The sequence below is a fragment of the Chelonus insularis genome, unplaced genomic scaffold (genome assembly GCF_013357705.1).
Source record: "Chelonus insularis isolate UGA/USDA-ARS -01 unplaced genomic scaffold, ASM1335770v1 contig_67_pilon, whole genome shotgun sequence".
In the NCBI taxonomy this organism is placed as follows: Eukaryota; Metazoa; Arthropoda; class Insecta; order Hymenoptera; family Braconidae; genus Chelonus; species Chelonus insularis.
The window spans coordinates 463,693-484,551 of NW_023276701.1; the positions used below are offsets into that span (position 1 = coordinate 463,693).

The window sequence follows — 20,859 nt, forward strand, 5'->3', positions numbered from 1 at the left end:
TATTTATGTTTGGCGCACATTTTTGTACAGCCCAGAAGGAGGGGGCTGTTTTTGATGAGATCATAAGAACGAACCAGAACTTACAGAAGGTACAAAAATTTGAAACTATTTGAATTCTATATGTCCTAATGAGAACGAATAGGAAAATAATATTTTTTTCATCACTCATGCAGGATAACTACTACTATACCGCACGCATCTCCGGGCGCCAACTCTCCGATTGTCCATTGTAGGCCTGGGAGCAATAAAACCCCGGATTTTAGGAAATAACCGCACGAAGACTTAAGAATAACGCACGAATACTTAAAATAAAAGTAAACTTTAAGGATTATTTTGTCTAAATCAATCCTTCTATTTTTTTTTTATGATATGTCACGTATTCAACATCTGTCTAGTAGTTTTCAAGTAAGCAAGAATATTTTCTAAGCTAGATGCGTATAAATAAAGAGCCAAACAATCGTTACGATACTTTAAGATTATTTAAATGATTTTCTTTCGTCCATATTGTTCATAGACGATTATAAACATTTTCCCTTACCACTGATCTTGGAGCGCGCGTTATTAAATTTTCTAACAAACCATTTGCCCTTAAATATCATTTTTCTGAGAATCGTTGAAGAATTTAGTCGAGTGGAGTTAAGATTAAATTAGATGATGGTCAAATTATACATTCACTTCTTCCAAAGTGTACCAACTTTATTATAAACATTAATTCACGAAGAATGAGTGAATAAATTGAAAAGTAAAAATAAAAAGATTTGAATGATTTTTTTTTTCTTTGCGGGAGGCTCTGTCCCCCAAACCCCCCGTTTTCTTCCCCCCGACTACTTCTTTAAAACCCCCCAAACGAACCCCCTGCCGCACTCGTAATGAAAAGTAGAATGTGTCACTAGGACGGTAACTAGCTGATTGCCCATGATGACAGTTAACGTCAAACCCTGCCATCATGGGCAATCGGCTAGTTACCGCCCTAGTTACACAGTATACTATTAATTTATCGTCCATTTCAATGAGAATCATTAAGAAGCATTGTATGAGACACTATAAGAACAAATAGGAAAATGATATATTCCAATTTTACGATTTAGTTTTACCAGAATGAAGAGGAAGCGGTGTACAAGTTTTTATAAGAATACATGGGATAATGTAATCTTTAATTCCATTTTCGAATCTTATGAGAATTAACTGGGGGATCAATGTGTGGGTTACTACCTTTGTAAAACAAACTGACAAAATTTCCGACAAATTCTAATACACAAACAATTTATAAGAGTGAATAAGATTGTTTCGGGTCTATTGGAAGACAAAAAATGGTCTTATAACTTATAACTATTTGATAAGAATTGATCAGAATTGATAAGAGTGAATTGATAAGAAATTATCGGTAAATAATATTTGTTTATTTCTGAATAAGTTTCATAAGAATGTATCAGATAGATATTACAAGATGCAATACGCATCAATTTGTAAAAGTGATAACTTTTCCTTCTATCCAGTGCAATAGAATTTTGCAAGAACGAATACTATTAGACTTTATGAAAAGCAATGAGTAAATGATATTTTTAATTTTTTGAATTAATTTATAAGAAACTATTGGACCATTTTAAATAAGATCCTATGAGAATTGATGAATAAGTGACGCCGTTTGATTCTCCGTCCGATTGTATACGATTACAGAAGAAAAGATGTTATCAGATTGAATAAGGACTTATTGATAAATAATTTTGTCAATATACCAACTATTTCTATAAGAAACTATGGGACCATTACTCACAAAATTTTATAAAAATTTATTAGATGATGAAACTGTTCGATGTTTAGATTTATAAATAAAAAAGAATAGATTATAACAAGAGTCGAACTTATATTGAAATATTACATGCCTGAAGGAAGAGAAACATCAAGTGACAAGCTCTGATGTTGGGCTCAGATATTAAAGATTCAACCGAATAGGGAGGGAAGATCTTGACCTTCGAGAGTGAACGTGTTAGAGCAATTCTGTGGGTATCATAGAGCCCACACTGCCAGAGCACGTGATTCAATGATTCTCTCTCCTCGCCACATTTACAGGAGGGGAGGCTAGTGAACCCAACTAGAGCCAGAGATTCACGAAGGTGGTAGTGATTAGCTCTACTACGATTCATAGTGACAATAAGAGGTTGTTTTAGGGTTTTGTTTGTGAACCAGGGTTTGCGTAGTTCACTGTAGTAATATTGGAACTAGTAAGTACCTTTGTTGAGGCCAACTTGGATAATTGAGTTGTTGGTATGAACAATAGACTCCCTCATGAATGTTTGGGAAAAATCAGAGAACGGGATGAGTTTGTGGGAAGGGGAATTGTTATTGGAAGCAAGTTTGGCCAGGGCATCCACCTCCTCGTTACCCCCGGATACCCACATGAGATGGGATCCAGAAGAACTGCACCGAGTTGGAACCTCTGGTAGAAATGTTGTGATATTTATTTTTAATTTCAAGAATATAATGATTACACTTAGAATTTAGTGAAGGAGAATTTAATGATTGGAGGACACTGAGAGAGTCAGTGAAAACAAGGAAATTAGAGAGGGGGTAGTCCAAGACAATATTAAAGGCTTCATTGAGAGCGGCACATTCAGCAGTGAATATAGAGGCGATGTGGTCCAGGTAAGAGGAAAGAGAGATATTGAGTTTTGGACACAAGCATGCAAAGCCGGTCGTGGGGGAGTGGGTACTCTTACTGCCATCGGCAAATATGAAAGAGGCGTCATACTTAGACATAGTTGAATCAAACTTCGAGTTGGAGTCAGAAGAATTGAGCAGTATTTTGCCTCAAAAGATATTAGCTGGGATCGTAGTGACTGTAGCATCGTAGCCAAACATAAAAGGAACAAAATTGTCGCGAAAATCTATTTTTTTATATACTTTCATAACGTCAGAGATGCTATGATTGATAAGTCTTCTGTTTTTCAAGGAACGATTTTTTCTTTTGTTGTTGAAGTTGAAATGATTGACAACAGATTTATGAATAAGGAGAGAATTGTTGGAGAGTATTTTAGCCAGTGAAGTTTCACAAAGAAACCTCGCTCTGTCCCTGATGAGAAGGAGCTTGGATTCTGCTATTAGGATATTTGAATGTGGAATGAGAACTTATTGATGAATAATTTTAATTAACATATCAACTTTTTGATAAAAAACTATAGAACCGTTTCTCATAAGAACGTTTATGAATTCATCAAGCATAAAAATGTGACTTAGAAAATATTTTCTCATCACGATATTCTCTATTAGGATTTTGATTTTCAGTAGGTATTTACTATTGGTTGTTGGAAGAGTTCAACCTATTAAATAATGCTAAATTCTTTTGCGGCGTTTAGAAATAAAGATGAATGTTTTAAGTCAGATTATCTTATTGAATCGATCAATTTCTTATTCAAATCTCTACTTTCATTTCTTGTAGAAACTCTTTATTTTCTATAAAATCGCTAACTTTTTTTTTGAATCATTATAATCCTATTCAGTTGTGTCAATAGGAAAATTTTAAATTTTGTAGGTTCGTGATTTCACTGGTTGAAGCAGGACCTTGTAAGTAATGGTCCTATAGTTTTTTATAAAAAAAGTTGACATGTTAATAAAAATTATTTACTAATAAGTTCTTATTCCATCTGATTACATTTATTCTAATACAATCGTATAGAATCAGATGGAGAATCAAACGGCGTCATTAACTGATAAATTCTCATATAATCTTGTGACAAACGGTTTGATTGTTTCTTATAAAAATAGTTGATATGCTGAAGAAATTGTTTACCGATAAGAATTCATTGATTTCTTACAGGAATTTATCTAATGTTTTTCTTTTAAATAAAATAAAATCCTATCTTATGACATTGGGATAAAAATATAATTTCTAAGTTGCATTTTAAATGTTATATCTTTACAAATGACAATTATTTTATTTCTGCTTAGAAATACTTGCAAGGAAGCGAACTTAATTCATGTTTAACAGGATTTTTTCGGACAAAGTTTCTAATAAATTTCATTTCAAGTGTATATTTAAACAACAAATTCGTGTAAATAAAAGAACCTCTAGTACGAATTAAAATTTCCTTTAGTTTAAAAGAATTTTTTTTGTGGTAATAAGATCCTATTGAAACGTCGAATAGGTTTCCCCTTAATTTTATAGGAAATTCTGAGACAACAATATTCCCAGGATTCACCGTACCGCAATGGAACATCTGAATAGGATTCAGCGTATTTCAATAGGACAACTCAATAGGATTCAAGCGATTTCTATAGGAAAAACAAAAACGTTCAATAGGATTCAATAGGAAACTTCCGATGCAATTTTCCTATTGAACTCTTTTCTCCCAATAGGATTCTTTAAGCAGGATATGGGCCTCAATAACATTATTAACTTCCCAGTGGGAAGTTATAGTAATGGGTCCGATTTTGCGAATCGCTAATTTTGACATATCTCCACGTTTTAAGGTCCCGCGAATCCAATACGACCGTTTTCCAGTGGACGTCTGTGTGTGTATGTACGTATGTGCGTACGTACGTTCGGAATTATTTTTCGCCTCGATTATCTCGAGAACAAAAAATGATATCGATGTGGGACCACTTGCATTCGACGCGTAATTACGTAACTTAGAACTGAAAAAGTTTTCAGGAAAATCGGTAGAGCCATTTTTTTGGCAGAATCAAAAAACTGGAAAAAAAGGAAATTACCTGAATTTTGCAATTTATAAATTATACCATTTTTTAGACAAAATTTCAAGATCATTGCAGAAATATGAATATTAAATGATTGGAATACTTGTATGGATATATGATGACAATATTTCATCGAAAAAAAAAAATTTAAAAAACAATATCAGCAATCCCGGGAAAAACATTCAGATCTGAAAAGATCTGGTCAGACATAATTCACTTATTTTTTTTAGCTCTGATCAGATCTAGCCAGATCTCGATTTTGTCTATATCTGACGAGATTTAATAAGATATGGCCAGATAAGTCCTAATGTTATATTATTCATCCGATCTGTCTATATATAACCACACATAATATTACCTATGCAGATACAAACGCTAGTAGCTATAACCAGATCTTTCTATATATGAACATATTCAATAATATTTGATCTGATTTGACACAATAATACGTGTTTGTATATAAGTCAACATGGAAATACATGGTGAGAAGGAAAAATATAGGGATACATATATATACATATTGAGGTGAAACTCCTTTTATTCACATGAACCATCAATCTTTATTACAACTTTATTGAAGATAAATATATATTTCGATTATAAGGTTATAAATATCCTCTTTTTAAATATCTATGAATACATTAAACTTTGACTATCATTTGTACTATTCTAATAATTATGACGTCTTATTTGACGTATTACAAATTAACAATACTGGAATAATAATGTAACTACACAAATAATCAGTCTATATCCATAGAAGTAGACAAGTTACCAAAATATTTCTAAATTAAATCATGACATAAAATATCAATGAGCATCGAACTCTAAAAAACTAAACTTTGATAATGAAAATCATTTAAATTATGACTTCTTATTGGACGTATTACAAATTAACAATACCGGAATAATAATGTAACGACACAAATAATCAGTCTATATCCATAGAAGTAGACAAGTTACCAAAATATTTCTAAATTAAATCATGACATAAAAATATCAATGAGCATCGAACTCTAAAAAACTAAACTTTGATAATGAAAATCATTTAAATTATGACTTCTTATTGGACGTATTACAAATTAACAATACTGGAATAATAATGTAACTACACAAATAATCAGTCTATATCCATAGAAGTAGACAAGTTACCAAAATATTTCTAAATTAAATCATGACATAAAAATATCAATGAGCATCGAACTCTAAAAAACTAAACTTTGATAATGAAAATCATTTAAATTATGACTTCTTATTGGACGTATTACAAATTAACAATACCGGAATAATAATGTAACGACACAAATAATCAGTCTATATCCATAGAAGTAGACAAGTTACCAAAATATTTCTAAATTAAATCATGACATAAAAATATCAATGAGCATCGAACTCTAAAAAACTAAACTTTGATAATGAAAATCATTTAAATTATGACTTCTTATTGGACGTATTACAAATTAACAATACTGGAATAATAATGTAACTACACAAATAATCAGTCTATATCCATAGAAGTAGACAAGTTACCAAAATATTTCTAAATTAAATCATGACATAAAAATATCAATGAGCATCGAACTCTAAAAAACTAAACTTTGATAATGAAAATCATTTAAATTATGACTTCTTATTGGACGTATTACAAATTAACAATACCGGAATAATAATGTAACTACACAAATAATCAGTCTATATCCATAGAAGTAGACAAGTTACCAAAATATTTCTAAATTAAATCATGACATAAAAATATCAATGAGCATCGAGCTCTAAAAAACTAAACTTTGATAATGAAAATCATTTAAATTATGACTTCTTATTGGACGTATTACAAATTAACAATACCGGAATAATAATGTAACTACACAAATAATCAGTCTATATCCATAGAAGTAGACAAGTTACCAAAATATTTCTAAATTAAATCATGACATAAAAATATCAATGAGCATCGAGCTCTAAAAAACTAAACTTTGATAATGAAAATCATTTAAAGCATGCAAATGAATAAAAAATTGAAATAATTTTTCCAAAATCACGTTTTCTGTGAGTATTAGTTGTTATGGAATGTACTTCTTGCACATTGGTATTCCCTCTTAATCTCTCCCAATCGTTGTGACATTGCTTTTCCGATGTAATTATCACTTTGAACTTCAAGCCCCAGCTCAGTCGCTTTTTCTTTTGAATATTCTGAAAAATAGTCAAAAATATATTATATAATACTGGAAATGTAAGATTATAAGTCATAGAAAATGCAATTGACGTATTCATTACCAATGATAACCTTTTTAGCTGTTCCATCGAGACAATATGTGGTTTGTTGTAAACGTTCTCGGCCTTGTGAGCGAACTGATTGGCCAGTAAAAGTGCACTTGGACAAAGCATGTGGCTTGAATACACCTTCAATCAAGCGTCTTGCAATGTGAGATGCTTTTCGTGACCCTCCTATAGCACTGTCCAGTATTATTTTTCGACAATATATGTTTTCTCGTAATTCAATCATCTGCAAATATTTGTATTTATATTCAAACAATTGTATGATAATTTATTTGTTAATAATAGAAATCCCACATACCTGCTCATTACGATGAACTCTACCGATTAACTGACTACCTGGTACTGAATAATCGATATTGTCATCATCATCTAGCTCTCTTTCTTCTCTATTAATATTGGCATTACGCATAATATTTTCTTGATTTATATGTACCTCTTCTTCCTGGTCGTTATCATTACCATTATTTTGTATAGCATCTTGATTATTTTCCTCAATCACATCTTGATAATTTTCTTGTATACCATCTTCACCATCATCCTGTATACAATACCGCGAATTATCCTGCATGTCATCAAAATGTTGTTCATCTCCAGGTGCTAATTTATTTCGATTTTGCTCCACATTTTTTGCTGTATCAATAGAATAATCATCCCTAGCTTCTCCGATATTCATTTTTGGTACATTTCTTTTCTTCAATTTTGAAATATCTTGTACTTTCGATGTACATGGTTCATTCGGTTCACTACTTTCTGAGGACGAAATGTTTTCTTTTGTTTTTAAAATTTTCTTCTGCTGTAATAAAATCAATCAATTTATATAGTACGAATTAGAAGACATCAATTGTATCATATTCGATTTTTATACAATATTAGATCACTTACTTTTTTCTGAACATCATTTTTTGTTGTTTTTTCTTTTTTTGGGGTTATTCTAGGAGACCATTTTTTTGCTGCTATACGTTTTCGTTTACCTAAAGAACTAGATTTATTCAAATCAATATTTGTTTTCTTCGAAGAGGCTTGTTCTAACTTTTTCTTCTCAGATATCAGAGAATTTCTGTCATCTACGAAAGATGAAAAAATGAATAAAATCGTAAAAATTCTCATGGACATGCAATTTTTACTTTATCTATCGAAATATTAAAAATATTGAATATTACATTATGACTGACAATAAATAATTATCATACGTAATTTAATTACCTGATTTTTTCAATATAATTCCATTATGCACTTTATTTTTAAAAATAAATTGAACTTTGTCACCTTCTTCTAAATAAGCTTCTTCTGTTTTAATAATAGAATTGTCATCACAAATATGATATAAATTTTTCTTATCAAATTGCACAAGATACATTTTGTTCTTTATTTTTTTAAATAATAAACAATGCAATAATATATTATTCTAATAAACTCATAAAAATGCGTCACAAAAATTGCCGGCTTCCGACGAGAGTACGTGATAATCAACAAGTGATATCATGGCCGTTACATAAATGCGGAACAGTAGGAATAGGCGGAATAGTTGAAACGAGTAGAATAACCGGAACAAGCGAAATAAAATGAAATGTAATTTAGAATTCAACACGAGATGAACGATTGAATTATGTAAATTATTAATTAAAATCAATCAATATGAATTTACAGCAGCATTATTATCATTGAATTTCGCATTGAGTTTCCAATTCCATTTTATTTCGTTCCGCTTGTTCCAGTTATTCCACTTGTTTCAACGATTGTGCCTGTTCCGTTTTTGAATGTTCTGCTTTTATGTAACGGCCATGACGCCAAATGTCGATAATCACGTGCTCCTATCGTAAGCCAGTATTATAAAAATATATTACATCTCAACAACACTAATCGTTTAAATAAAAAATATATTATATTCAATATTTCATGATAGGTAAGTAAATTTATCTCAAACTTTTAAATTATTCAAATTTTAACAAATTAATCATCAAATGAATGAATTTATTTTTAGAATTTATTTTTTACAGTCCACAAAGAAATATGTCGTTCGATAAAAGGAATAATCCTGATTTCGATGAATCAACAGAATCTCCAGAAAAGAAAAAATATAAACTTTGGAAAGAAAATTCAAGCATACTGGTAAATAAGTTGACTGTCATTTTTTTAATTCAATCGTACACTTTATTTCATTTCTCATGACTTACTGTTAGTTCTGAAGTGTCAAAAATATTTAAAAGTATTAAAAAAAATTTTTCGCCTTGCATCAATAATTTTTTCCATTAATATCTATGACTCTCACTATCAAATACATTCACGTCATGTAACTTTTTGTAGGTTCCTTTGAAAACATTACAACGTTGGGCAAAGAAACGAGTAAAGATTAGGAGTAATCATACCGATATTGAGTTTAATATAAATCGACAACATGATGACAAAAGTTTAGATAACAATTATAGTCCCAATGATGAAAACCTTACTTCAAGATTGTCTTCGTCTGATGAATATAAACCTATTTATGAAGAAAACAGAAAAAAAATAAGAGAATTTAGGGGTGTAAAAGATTGTGGAGAGATCATCGATGATAGTAGTGAGAATGATTGTGAAGAGATCATTGAAGATAATGATGAGAATGATTGGGAAGACATCATCGAAGATAATGATGAAAATATTAATACCAATAGCAATGATACTTTTAGTGGCAACAATAGTAATAATCATAATAGACATGATGATAGCAATGTTAATGATAACAATAACATTGCTGATAATCACACAAAAAATAACGATGCTACCAAATTATACTTAAATGCAGAGGTAACAGTGATGGAAAGTGTTCATATAGTTCTAAAGTCATATTTAAATCGAAAATTAACTAAAATTGCTTTACAAGAAAATTTGAATATACTTCAAAAAGTGCTTCCTAAGCCTAACAAAATGCCAAAAACTATATTTACATTATTCGATTATGTTCGTAAAATATCTCCACCTGTTAAAATTATCAAACATTTGTATTGTAAAAAATGTGCGTTTTATACTGAAGAAAATAGTGTTTTGAGAATATGTACGTCATGCAAAAGCACAGAGGGCACATCATATTTTTACGAACTGGATATTATCGACCAGATAAAATTTCTGTTTGAACATAGAAACTTGGCCAGTAAATTGCAAGTTTTACCTCATCATAGTGAATTAATCTCAGATATTACTGATGGTTCCGAATACATCAGAGTTAATTCTAGGAAAGATCGTAACCAATATGATTTGACGTTGATTCTCAATACAGATGGCTTATCTTTAGTGAAAAGTGCTACAACTCACTGTTGGCCTCTTATGTTCACCATAGCGGAATTACCTGAATATCTTAGAGAGTCATTTATAATTATAGTCGGTTTGTGGTATGATACTCAAAGAAAACCATTAATGAATACTTTCTTAAAGCCCGTTTGTGATAAAATTATTAAGAGTTTCGAGAAGGGTATTCAATGGACTGATAAAACAACAAATGAGACCTTTACTTCAATGATTGTAGCACCATTGTTCATAGCTGATGCTCCAGCTCGAGCAGCAATTCAGAATATTTCTTATTTCAATGGAAAATTTGGCTGCAACATTTGCCAAATTAAGACTCAACAATGTAAAGGTCCCAAGGATAAAAAAAAAAGAAGAGTTTTTTTATTTAAAGAGAAAACAAGTTGTTTAAGAACATCTGAACGAATGATTGAGCAAGGTAATAAAGCTTTTACTGAAGGAAAAATACATATTAAGGGTGTAAAAGGATCAACTGTCATTTCTAATTTACCATTTATTGATTTGGGAACCTGTGTGATCCCAGAATTCATGCACTCAGTGCTTTTGGGTGTTGTGAAGCAATTTATTAACATTTGGATAAATAAAACAGGTGATTGGAATATTAAAAAACATCTCGATAATATAGACTCATTTATTTTGAATATTCATCCACCATACTTCTTCAATAGGATGCCTCGAAAATTGTCAGATTTTAAATGTTTTAAAGCATCGGAATTTTTCAATTGGCTCCTATACTATTCAGCTCCAGCACTTCTTGGTTTCTTACCTAACAAGTATCTACAACATTGGTTTCTTTTAATCGTGTCTATATATAATTTACTTCAGAAACCCATACACATGAATGACTTAAATAGTACTGAGATTCTTTTACGATTATTTGTCAGAGATGTTGGTGAGTTGTATGGTAATCATGAATATTCATATAATCTTCATCAATTAACACACCTTGTATTATGTGTTCGACGTTGGGGACCATTATGGTCATCATCTGCATTTCCGTTTGAAAATTATAATGGAATCATCGCGAAAAGTCTCCACGGTTCGAAACATCTTGGTGAAGAGCTGATGAAAAATTTGAAATTAGCTCAAGGTATACATGCTCTAAAAAATAAAATACATAATGATCTGAACGTATCAGCTGGAAATATACATAAAAAAAACAAGTATAGACTTATGAATAAGATAAAGACATGTAATATTCGAATGAATGATCTTGAGCTACAAATTTTGAATTTAAATCATCTAAATTTAATAAATATAAATATATACTCCCGGATGGAAATTGATAGACACATTTATACAACAGAAATTTACAAACAAATTAAAACAAATAGTTACACAATTAAGTTGAGTACATATGAATACGAAGAAATGTATGGTGTAATTAGATACTTTTTAGAAATTGATAATGAATTGTACTTCATTTTTAAAAAGTTTTCTATTCAACAACACCGGCTATTAATTCATCAAGAATCTATGACAAAATTACATTTCATACTCCCTATTGTAGAGACTGATGATTATAAATTAATAAATGTAAGAAATATTATTAATATAAGTCACATGATCCAAGTGGATAATTTTATTTGTAAATGTCCTCATGTATTGAATAAAGTAACGTAAAAATATATGTATGTAACATGTTTAAAGTGATTAAAGTTCCTGTTTTTCAAATTCGAACACACATCTAAGCAGATCTGGTCAGATGTGGCTAGATCTGACCATATCAGACTGTAGTAAATTTACATGAACCAGGTCTGATTAAAATGAATTTCATGAATAGTAAGATCTGACCAGCTGAAATTATGTCAAATTGATAAAAGTCAGGTCTAAATAAATTTGATAGCATGTTCTATTAGATCTGGTTATATCTTAATAGACATGAAATTGCGGTCAAGACAATGTCGTCAGATCTGGCAGGTTCTGCCCCAATTCGATCAGATCAAATTGCATTGAACCACATAACAAGACCGGGTCTGATAAAATATGATTGTTCCCCATCATGCATAATCATGTCAATACACTTAAAATAACAGATTTGTCAAGATATAAGTAGATCTGATTTGATCAAATTAGATCTAAGCAGATCTGATAGTTTTTCCCGGGATGAAAGAATTTTAAACTCGTGTCAGGATTGAGAAAACAGCATTAAAGACGCTATAATAGTTCATAATAATTGTCAATAATATGGAATTGTGTTCAAACAATTGAACATTATTACTAACAAGTGATTATTGATCATAGTAATATTTAAATAATAAGTTTTAAATTGTTATAAACAATAAAAATAGGGACCCTTTCGATATATAAGAGTACTTTTAACGCATAATTTTTTCGTTTACTAAAGAAATGTTACCAACCGTATGACATAAATGAAAACATACTTTTTTCGTGTATAACAATGAAATTCGTTGTAAATAATGAAAAAAAGGATCTATGAGGTACATTCGAATTCTTCTAACGCACAATTTTTTCTTTTACTGAAATAAAGTAACTAACCATATCAAATGAATAAAAACAGACTTATTTCGTTTATAACAATTCCATTTGTTATAAAAAATGGAAACGGGTTCTATTCAAATTGTTTTTTTATTTTTTCCACTGGGATGTTGGTCGTGTGGACCTTTTGGGTCGCACCCAGACCACTGCAGAGCACTGATATTTCAATTTAAAATCAGACCATACAAAGTATCATGGAAAGCTGATGGTACTAGATATATGATGTTTATTCAAACAAACAATGAAGTATTTTCTATTAATAGAAATAACAGTATATTTGAGGTATCCGGATTGGCTTTTCCACGCTGTGAAGATATTTCAAGAACTCTGAAAGATGCTTTATTAGATGGAGAAATGGTTATTGATGAAGTACACGGTACTAAATATCCTAGGTACTTAGTTTTTGACATTATCATGTGTGATAGTAAAGATGTATCGACAGACTCATTTTTTGTTGAGCGATATGCTATAACCAAAAAAAAAGTGATGGGAGGCCGAATTAGAGCATTAAAGGAAGGCCGAATACGACGAGATCGAGAACCCTTTTCTATTCGTCAGAAGCAATTTTGGGATATTACACAAGTGAACAGTTTGTTAAGTGAAAAATTAATGAAACAATTGGTTCATGAACCAGACGACCTGATCTTCCGGCCTTCGAAAGAGCCTTACATCCCTGGACCAGCATGAACCGTCTTGAAGTGGAAGCCGCTATCGTTGAATTCAGTGGATTTTAAGTTGAAAATAGTCGTCGAATCAGGTATGGGTATTTTATCTAGAAAAATTGGTCATTTATATGTTGGGGGTTTGAGCAAACCATATGGTTTCATTCCGGTTACTAACGAAATAGAGAAGCTCAATAATAAAATAATTGAATGTAGTTTTAAGAACGGTCGTTAGGTATTTATGCGCGAAAGAACGGATAAAGATTTGCCAAATTCGTTTGAGACTGCTCAATGTATTTTTAATAGCATTAACGCGCCAGTAACATCTGAATTTATGTTTAATTACTTAAGTAAACGTAAATTCAACGAGAATTGGGAGGATTGCTTGCCTCCACCAGCCAAACGACGGAGATAAAAATTAGATTTTTTTATGTTTCTATTTTTTAGCATGAGTAGAAAAGTGCGTATGTTAAACATTACCAACGCACCAATGTGTGATCATTTAAAAAAAAAAATTTTTCATAATAATAATAATAATTATTTTCAACTTAGATTAAATTTCCGATTTTTCGAATTTTAGATATAATATTTGAAATCAACGGTTTAGAGTAACCAAGCACTTTTCTGGAAATGACTAACTTTATCTTTATTATATTTTTCAGCCTCGGTGGTCAAACCTTAGCCTTTGACAATTATAATTGCCTTGCCAACCTTGAAGAGTGCAATGAAATCTAAGATAAAATAAAGGCCGAAATTTAGGGTAATAATGTACCTGAATTCTTTTAAATGAGGATTGAAATGGGAGAATCTTTTGAAAATTTTCAAAATCACGTAAAGTTATTCCAAAGTAGACAAAACTAGTTTTCTTTGGAACGAAGATGTACAAATTTAATTGTCAAAATGTAACAAAGTAACTAATTGTACACTACAGACATCTTGTAGTCAGTGTACCAACTAAAAATTTCTGGCGGCACGAAAAAGCAACTTCTGGGCTTCTAGGTAAGACAGTATTCTTTGTACATACAGTACCGGACATAAATTCTGTATGATTTTCTATAGGACGGTATAGGGAAATCGCCTGTATAACCGTTAAAAAATTAAATAGCATCTATGTCCGGTATTGTTTATTTATGTTATGAGAAAAATAAGCAAATTTGGAATATTTATTATCATTATAAATAATTATTTACTAATTAAATAAAAATCAATAATTATATACTCATAAGATGTTGATGCTTTCAATAAATTCATGCCAATTACACGGCAAATGTAGGATATCCTTCAGCATCATACAAAAGTTTTACTTTCGACCATTACACCAAAGAATACAGACCCATAGAAGCCCAGGGCAATAGGATTTAATGTCGCAGTAGAACGCTCAGTACTAACTGCGACCACAGATGTCGCAGCAGTCCAAATGAGTAGGCTGGAGATGGAGTGGCCAGCAGTCGTTGACCAAACGTCAATCGAACCAGTATTGAGTCAGTATGTAGATGAATGTTTGAATTTTTAGGTGATTTAGATAGCAGTAAACAATGATAACATGGATGAAAAAATTCATTAAAGAAACAACTAGGTAAACCAATAATCAGAGCCAGGTTATATTTCCGAAATTCTCGACTATTTCCAATTAGGATATCGCATTTTAAATAATGCAAATTTCGAATAAATGACAATGGAACATGATTTTTTCATCTTTTATAAATGAGAATTTTTTTAATTATCAACATTGAAGAATAAAAAATGGCAAAATTATGAATATCAGTCTGATGTAGAATTCTGTATAATTAAAATATCGAAAAGTCGGAAATCAAGCTCGCAGGCAATTATGAGAGCGTCCATTTTAGGGGAAAAAGTGCTTAAAACATAACTTTTCCATCTTTCAAAATTAATTACTTTGTCAATTATTAAGATTAAGGAATCAAAATTAGCAGAATTATACAAAATAGTCTAATGTATAATTCTGTATAATTAAAATAATGAAAAGCCGCGAATCAAGCTCGCGGCATTAATTATAATCGCAGCATAAAGGACATAAAAAACAATATTTTTTGCAAGAGGACAATAAATTTTAGTGATCTCCAGGTAATAATGTTATATATTCATAATCGGTAATAAAACATCTAAGAGTAGTGCCATAACATAAATTTCACACTATTCGATATACCACCTAACCTTACTTACTAGATTGTATACATTTTTCTTGTAGACGAAGTCTAATTAACAAAATATTATCAACTCCTGGTAGAGTTTTAAGAGTGAGACTTTTTTCTAAATTCTTATAATTTTTTATGAATAAGCGGGGAGCCTATTCTTTTTATTATCCATCTCAAAAAGTTGAGAAGTCACGAGTACAGTGGTCTATCTTGTGGTAGAGACTATACTACAGGTAGTTTAGTAACTTTAGGTTAATCGGTCATTTCAATAAAAATGGAACCTGTAAGCAGAACATTCACTATTTATCGTTGAAACAAACTAAAAATAAGATTTATTAATTTTGAAATTTTCTTCTCAAGATGGAAATTGAATACTACCGTTTTGAATGGAAGGTCGGTACAGCACCTATGGATAATGAGGAGAACGTGATGGTAACTTTTTTTTCGAATATTTTTTTAATAAAAAATTTTAGGACAATATTAATATCACTAATTTATTCATGTTAGATCGATGATGCTTATAATATCCACTGCATAAAGAAGCATCCATTTTACGTCACAATTGAATTGCCCCGTACACTTATAGGACCTCGACTTATAATCATCAGTTTGATCAATTCCTTATTACATAGTCAACTCATTGAACGCTGTGAAAAGCATACTAAATCTGATCGATTAACAAAATTATGTCATAAAGCACTCCCATTAGTCATACATGAAGATCTTTCTTCGGATTACCCTTATAGGTATGCCGAGAATGGGAGTGTTGCAATCATACTGCCACCGCAACAGCAAGTACATGGAATTCCTGTTGCCATCAAGTGTTAATCAAAATGTACTCGAAAACCATTTAGTCTCATGGTATGCGTATTAAATGAAGAATTAGACGTTCCAATAAAAATTCTGCCGATGCACGTTTACGAAAATCGGACGGAATTGATTGATAGCTGACATAGTTCCTACATTTCTGGTGTCAACCGATTCTTGTAAATCCTTTAAGATGTTTTTTACTATTTTTTCAGCCAGTACGCCATCTCTAAAATCAATTTGAATAGACTGTAATCGCGGGAAATTCGCCATTTCTCGTCGTTCACTTAATATTCTAGCTATTTGAGCTCTAATTTCCGTTAAAACGGAATTAGAGAGGAATTCCATGTACTTGCTGTTGCGGTGGCAGTATGATTGCAACACTCCCATTCTCGGCATACCTATAAGGGTAATCCGAAGAAAGATCTTCATGTATGACTAATGGGAGTGCTTTATGACATAATTTTGTTAATCGATCAGATTTAGTATGCTTTTCACAGCGTTCAATGAGTTGACTATGTAATAAAGAATTGATCAAACTGAAGATTATAAGTCGAGGTCCTATAAGTGTACGGGGCAATTCAATTGTGACGTAAAATGGATGCTTCTTTATGCAGTGGATATTATAAGCATCATCGATCTAACATGAATAAATTAGTGATATTAATATTGTCCTAAAAATTTTTATTAAAAAAATATTCGAAAAAAAAGTTACCATCACGTTCTCCTCATTATCCATAGGTGCTGTACCGACCTTCCATTCAAAACGGTAGTATTCAATTTCCATCTTGAAAAGAAAATTTCAAAATTAATAAATCTTATTTTTAGTTTGTTTCAACGATAAATAGTGAATGTTCTGCTTACAGGTTCCATTTTTATTGAAATGACCGATTAACCTAAAGTTACTAAACTACCTGTAGTATAGTCTCTACCACAAGATAGACCACTGTACTCGTGACTTCTCAACTTTTTGAGATGGATAATAAAAAGAATAGGCTCCCCGCTTATTCATAAAAAATTATAAGAATTTAGAAAAAAGTCTCACTCTTAAAACTCTACCAGGAGTTGATAATATTTTGTTAATTAGACTTCGTCTACAAGAAAAATGTATACAATCTAGTAAGTAAGGTTAGGTGGTATATCGAATAGTGTGAAATTTATGTTATGGCACTACTCTTAGATGTTTTATTACCGATTATGAATATATAACATTATTACCTGGAGATCACTAAAATTTATTGTCCTCTTGCAAAAAATATTGTTTTTTATGTCCTTTATGCTGCGATTATAATTAATGCCGCGAGCTTGATTCGCGGCTTTTCATTATTTTAATTATACAGAATTATACATTAGACTATTTTGTATAATTCTGCTAATTTTGATTCCTTAATCTTAATAATTGACAAAGTAATTAATTTTGAAAGATGGAAAAGTTATGTTTTAAGCACTTTTTCCCCTAAAATGGACGCTCTCATAATTGCCTGCGAGCTTGATTTCCGACTTTTCGATATTTTAATTATACAGAATTCTACATCAGACTGATATTCATAATTTTGCCATTTTTTATTCTTCAATGTTGATAATTAAAAAAATTCTCATTTATAAAAGATGAAAAAATCATGTTCCATTGTCATTTATTCGAAATTTGCATTATTTAAAATGCGATATCCTAATTGGAAATAGTCGAGAATTTCGGAAATATAACCTGGCTCTGATTATTGGTTTACCTAGTTGTTTCTTTAATGAATTTTTTCATCCATGTTATCATTGTTTACTGCTATCTAAATCACCTAAAAATTCAAACATTCATCTACATACTGACTCAATACTGGTTCGATTGACGTTTGGTCAACGACTGCTGGCCACTCCATCTCCAGCCTACTCATTTGGACTGCTGCGACATCTGTGGTCGCAGTTAGTACTGAGCGTTCTACTGCGACATTAAATCCTATTGCCCTGGGCTTCTATGGGTCTGTATTCTTTGATTACACTGACAGAAAAAATGTGATAGCTAGAAAGTATACTAGCGGCAAACACAAAATATACTCAATTTGAGTATAATTATTTTTTGATGCAAGTACATTTTATATCAAAATGAAGTTTAAAGTGTACTGCACAATCATAATAACATTAACTTGATTTCAAATTTTCCATCACTCAATCCTAATATAATATTAATTTATACCAAAAATAGCGATTACTGCATTTTTGTAAATATTTTGTTTATCTCAAGTAGGTAGATAATAAAAGAAGATTACAAAGTTTACTTCAGTTGATAATATAGTTTTCTTACACTGAGGATCTTCCTTACTTTCCACAAGTGTATTTTATACGGAGATCCCGTATAAAGTGTACTTATGCTGAGTATAATGCTGTTTTACACTTCAGAAACCATTTTCTCATATTATGAATTCTTTTTTATTAATAAGAAAATACTTGTTACTTGAATCAAGTATATCAATTCTTTACTGCAAGTATATTATATACTTAAATTAAGTATACGAAGTACTCATGCTAAAATTTTTTTCTTATTAAATTTAAAAATTTCAAAATATAAATAATCATATTAATAATAAAAAAGTTACTGTTATACCCATTGGTATTGGTCAATTTTAATTAGTGACCATTACTGATGAAGTAATTTAATGATTAAATATTCAGTAATTAATAAATAGATGAAAAGTAATCTTATAATAATTACAACAATTACTGTTGTACTTTTAAATACGTGGAGCTGCTACACTTACACTGGGCCTGTTAAAAGTCTAACTCGTAATATAGCGCTCAGAGATAAATTATTGATTATAGAATCTTTAATAATAATTAATAATTAATTGCATGTCTATTAATTAATTCTAAAAATGAATCGAAATTTTACAATGATTGGAACGATTATTGTGGTACATTTCAATACCTCAAGCTGCTGCAGTAAGACTTGTTAGGAGCTTTAGGAGTTTATCTTTCAATCCAGCGTTCAGCTATAAATGGCTTAATGTTAAATCTTTAATAATCATAATAAAATTATTTAATGTTCATTGATTAATTTAGAGAAAGAATCATAATTGAATGATAATAACAACAAATTGGTGTTGTGCTTTTAAAAACTCCAAGTTGCTCCAGTTAGACTATGCCTGTAGAGTGTTTATTTTCCAACTTAGCGCTCAGAAATAAATTATTCGATATAATACCTTTGATGATGATAAATAAATGATTGATTGTATAATCATTAATTCATAGAGATAATCATAATTTTTTCATAAGTGCAACAAATATTGTTGCATATTTCAATATCTCGAGCTGCTGCAGTTAGACTCTTTTACTGTAAGGAGTTTATTTTCTAACTCAACACTCAGCAATAGATTATTCGGTCTATTATCTTTAATAATAATAATTTATTTATTAAAAGTCTAGTAATAAATCCACAAAAAGAATCGTTATCCTACGATAATTAGTACAATTGTTGTTGTACATTTTAGGACAATGAGTTGCTGCAGTTAGACTTTTGCCTGTAAAAAATTCATTGTCTAACTTAGCCCTTAGCTATAAACTATCTAATATCATATCTTTGATGATGATAGATAAATTATTAATTGAACAATAAAAAATTCATAGAGGTAATTATAATTTTCTATTATTTATATTTATATTTTTATAAATAATTTCTATTATTTATATTTATAATTTTCTATTATTTATATTTTCTATTATTTATATTTTGAAATTTTTAAATTTAATAAGAAAAAAATTTTAGCATGAGTACTTCGTATACTTAATTTAAGTATATAATATACTTGCAGTGAAGAATTGATATACTTGAATCAAGTAACAAGTATTTTCTTATTAATAAAAAAGGATTCATAATGTGAGAACATGGTTTTTGAAGTGTAAAACAGTATTATACTTAGCATAAGTACGCTTTATACGGGATCTCCGTATAAAATACACTTGTGGTAAGTAAGGAAGATCCTCAGTGTAAGAAAACTATATTATCAACTGAAGTAAACTTTGTAATCTTCTTTTATTATCTACCTACTTGAGATAAACAAAATACATTGGCTCACATTATACTGATTCCAAGTAGAAAGACTACTTAAATACAAGTACTTTATTTTCATAAAACTTGTATACTTATTACTTCTTCAACCGCTTGTAGTCTACTCAGGAGTGGTATATTCTGTATTTAGACTCAGTATTTTTTTTATTCATTTTAAAACGAAGTTTTACTGATTCCAGGTACTTTCTTTACCTGCCTTCCGAAACTTTTTTACCTATCACTTTTATACTGGGGACAAGTAAATTCTATAATTCGCCACCGGAAAAAATTTCTGTCAGTGTACATGGAGAATATAATATTATATTCTTCATGCTTTCGACAATTAACATATTGTACAATATTTGTATGTCGCCATCTAATGACTATTAGACTAACGATAGTTTTATAAGTTGTTGACGATTGCTTGACGATGAGATTGTTTATAGCTACG

General features: G+C 30.4%; 3 protein-coding genes across 6 annotated transcripts; 1 reads left to right on the plus strand and 2 right to left on the minus strand.

The window, feature by feature from the left end:
• Positions 1-5,539: 5,539 nt before the first annotated feature.
• LOC118070711 (RNA polymerase II subunit 5-mediating protein homolog) lies at positions 5,540-8,578 on the minus strand. 2 transcript variants are annotated; one of them, XM_035089487.1, is made up of 5 exons: positions 8,176-8,578; positions 7,855-8,036; positions 7,271-7,765; positions 6,980-7,198; positions 5,540-6,885 (listed from the first exon to the last, which is right to left on the minus strand). In XM_035089487.1, exons 1-5 carry the CDS (start codon positions 8,327-8,329, stop codon positions 6,682-6,684), a joined length of 1,254 nt encoding a protein of 417 aa, XP_034945378.1. In that variant the 5' UTR covers positions 8,330-8,578; the 3' UTR covers positions 5,540-6,681. The 2 variants fall into 2 exon arrangements, with proteins under 2 accessions (XP_034945378.1, XP_034945379.1); XM_035089488.1 differs by having other exon boundaries at positions 5,542-6,885; positions 6,970-7,198; positions 8,176-8,577.
• LOC118070709 (uncharacterized) lies at positions 8,394-12,351 on the plus strand. 3 transcript variants are annotated; one of them, XM_035089483.1, is made up of 4 exons: positions 8,394-8,580; positions 8,688-8,875; positions 8,954-9,081; positions 9,277-12,351. In XM_035089483.1, the coding sequence occupies exons 2-4, from the start codon at positions 8,869-8,871 to the stop codon at positions 11,872-11,874; spliced, it is 2,733 nt and encodes a 910-aa protein (XP_034945374.1). In that variant the 5' UTR covers positions 8,394-8,580; positions 8,688-8,868; the 3' UTR covers positions 11,875-12,351. The 3 variants fall into 3 exon arrangements, with proteins under 3 accessions (XP_034945374.1, XP_034945373.1, XP_034945375.1); XM_035089482.1 differs by having other exon boundaries at positions 8,394-8,875; XM_035089484.1 differs by having other exon boundaries at positions 8,395-8,875; positions 8,970-9,081.
• Positions 12,352-16,706: 4,355 nt separating this feature from the next.
• Positions 16,707-17,324, minus strand: LOC118070748 (uncharacterized). Its single transcript, XM_035089533.1, has 3 exons — positions 17,240-17,324; positions 17,091-17,162; positions 16,707-17,015 (listed from the first exon to the last, which is right to left on the minus strand). Exons 1-3 carry the CDS (start codon positions 17,246-17,248, stop codon positions 16,707-16,709), a joined length of 390 nt encoding a protein of 129 aa, XP_034945424.1. The 5' UTR covers positions 17,249-17,324.
• Positions 17,325-20,859: the final 3,535 nt, after the last annotated feature.

Excerpts from the sequence above, each read along its gene's own strand:
- LOC118070711 (XM_035089487.1), bottom strand. The coding sequence starts at position 8,329 with ATGTATCTTGTGCAATTTGATAAGAAAAATTTATATCATATTTGTGAT. Across the intron at positions 8,037-8,175 it reads AATTATATTGAAAAAATCAG|ATGACAGAAATTCTCTGATA; the intron begins GTAATTAAATTA and ends CATCTTTCGTAG. Across the intron at positions 6,886-6,979 it reads TCGATGGAACAGCTAAAAAG|AATATTCAAAAGAAAAAGCG; the intron begins GTTATCATTGGT and ends ACTATTTTTCAG.
- LOC118070709 (XM_035089482.1), top strand. Across the intron at positions 9,082-9,276 it reads AAGAAAATTCAAGCATACTG|GTTCCTTTGAAAACATTACA; the intron begins GTAAATAAGTTG and ends AACTTTTTGTAG.
- LOC118070748 (XM_035089533.1), bottom strand. Across the intron at positions 17,016-17,090 it reads ATAATGAGGAGAACGTGATG|ATCGATGATGCTTATAATAT; the intron begins GTAACTTTTTTT and ends TATTCATGTTAG.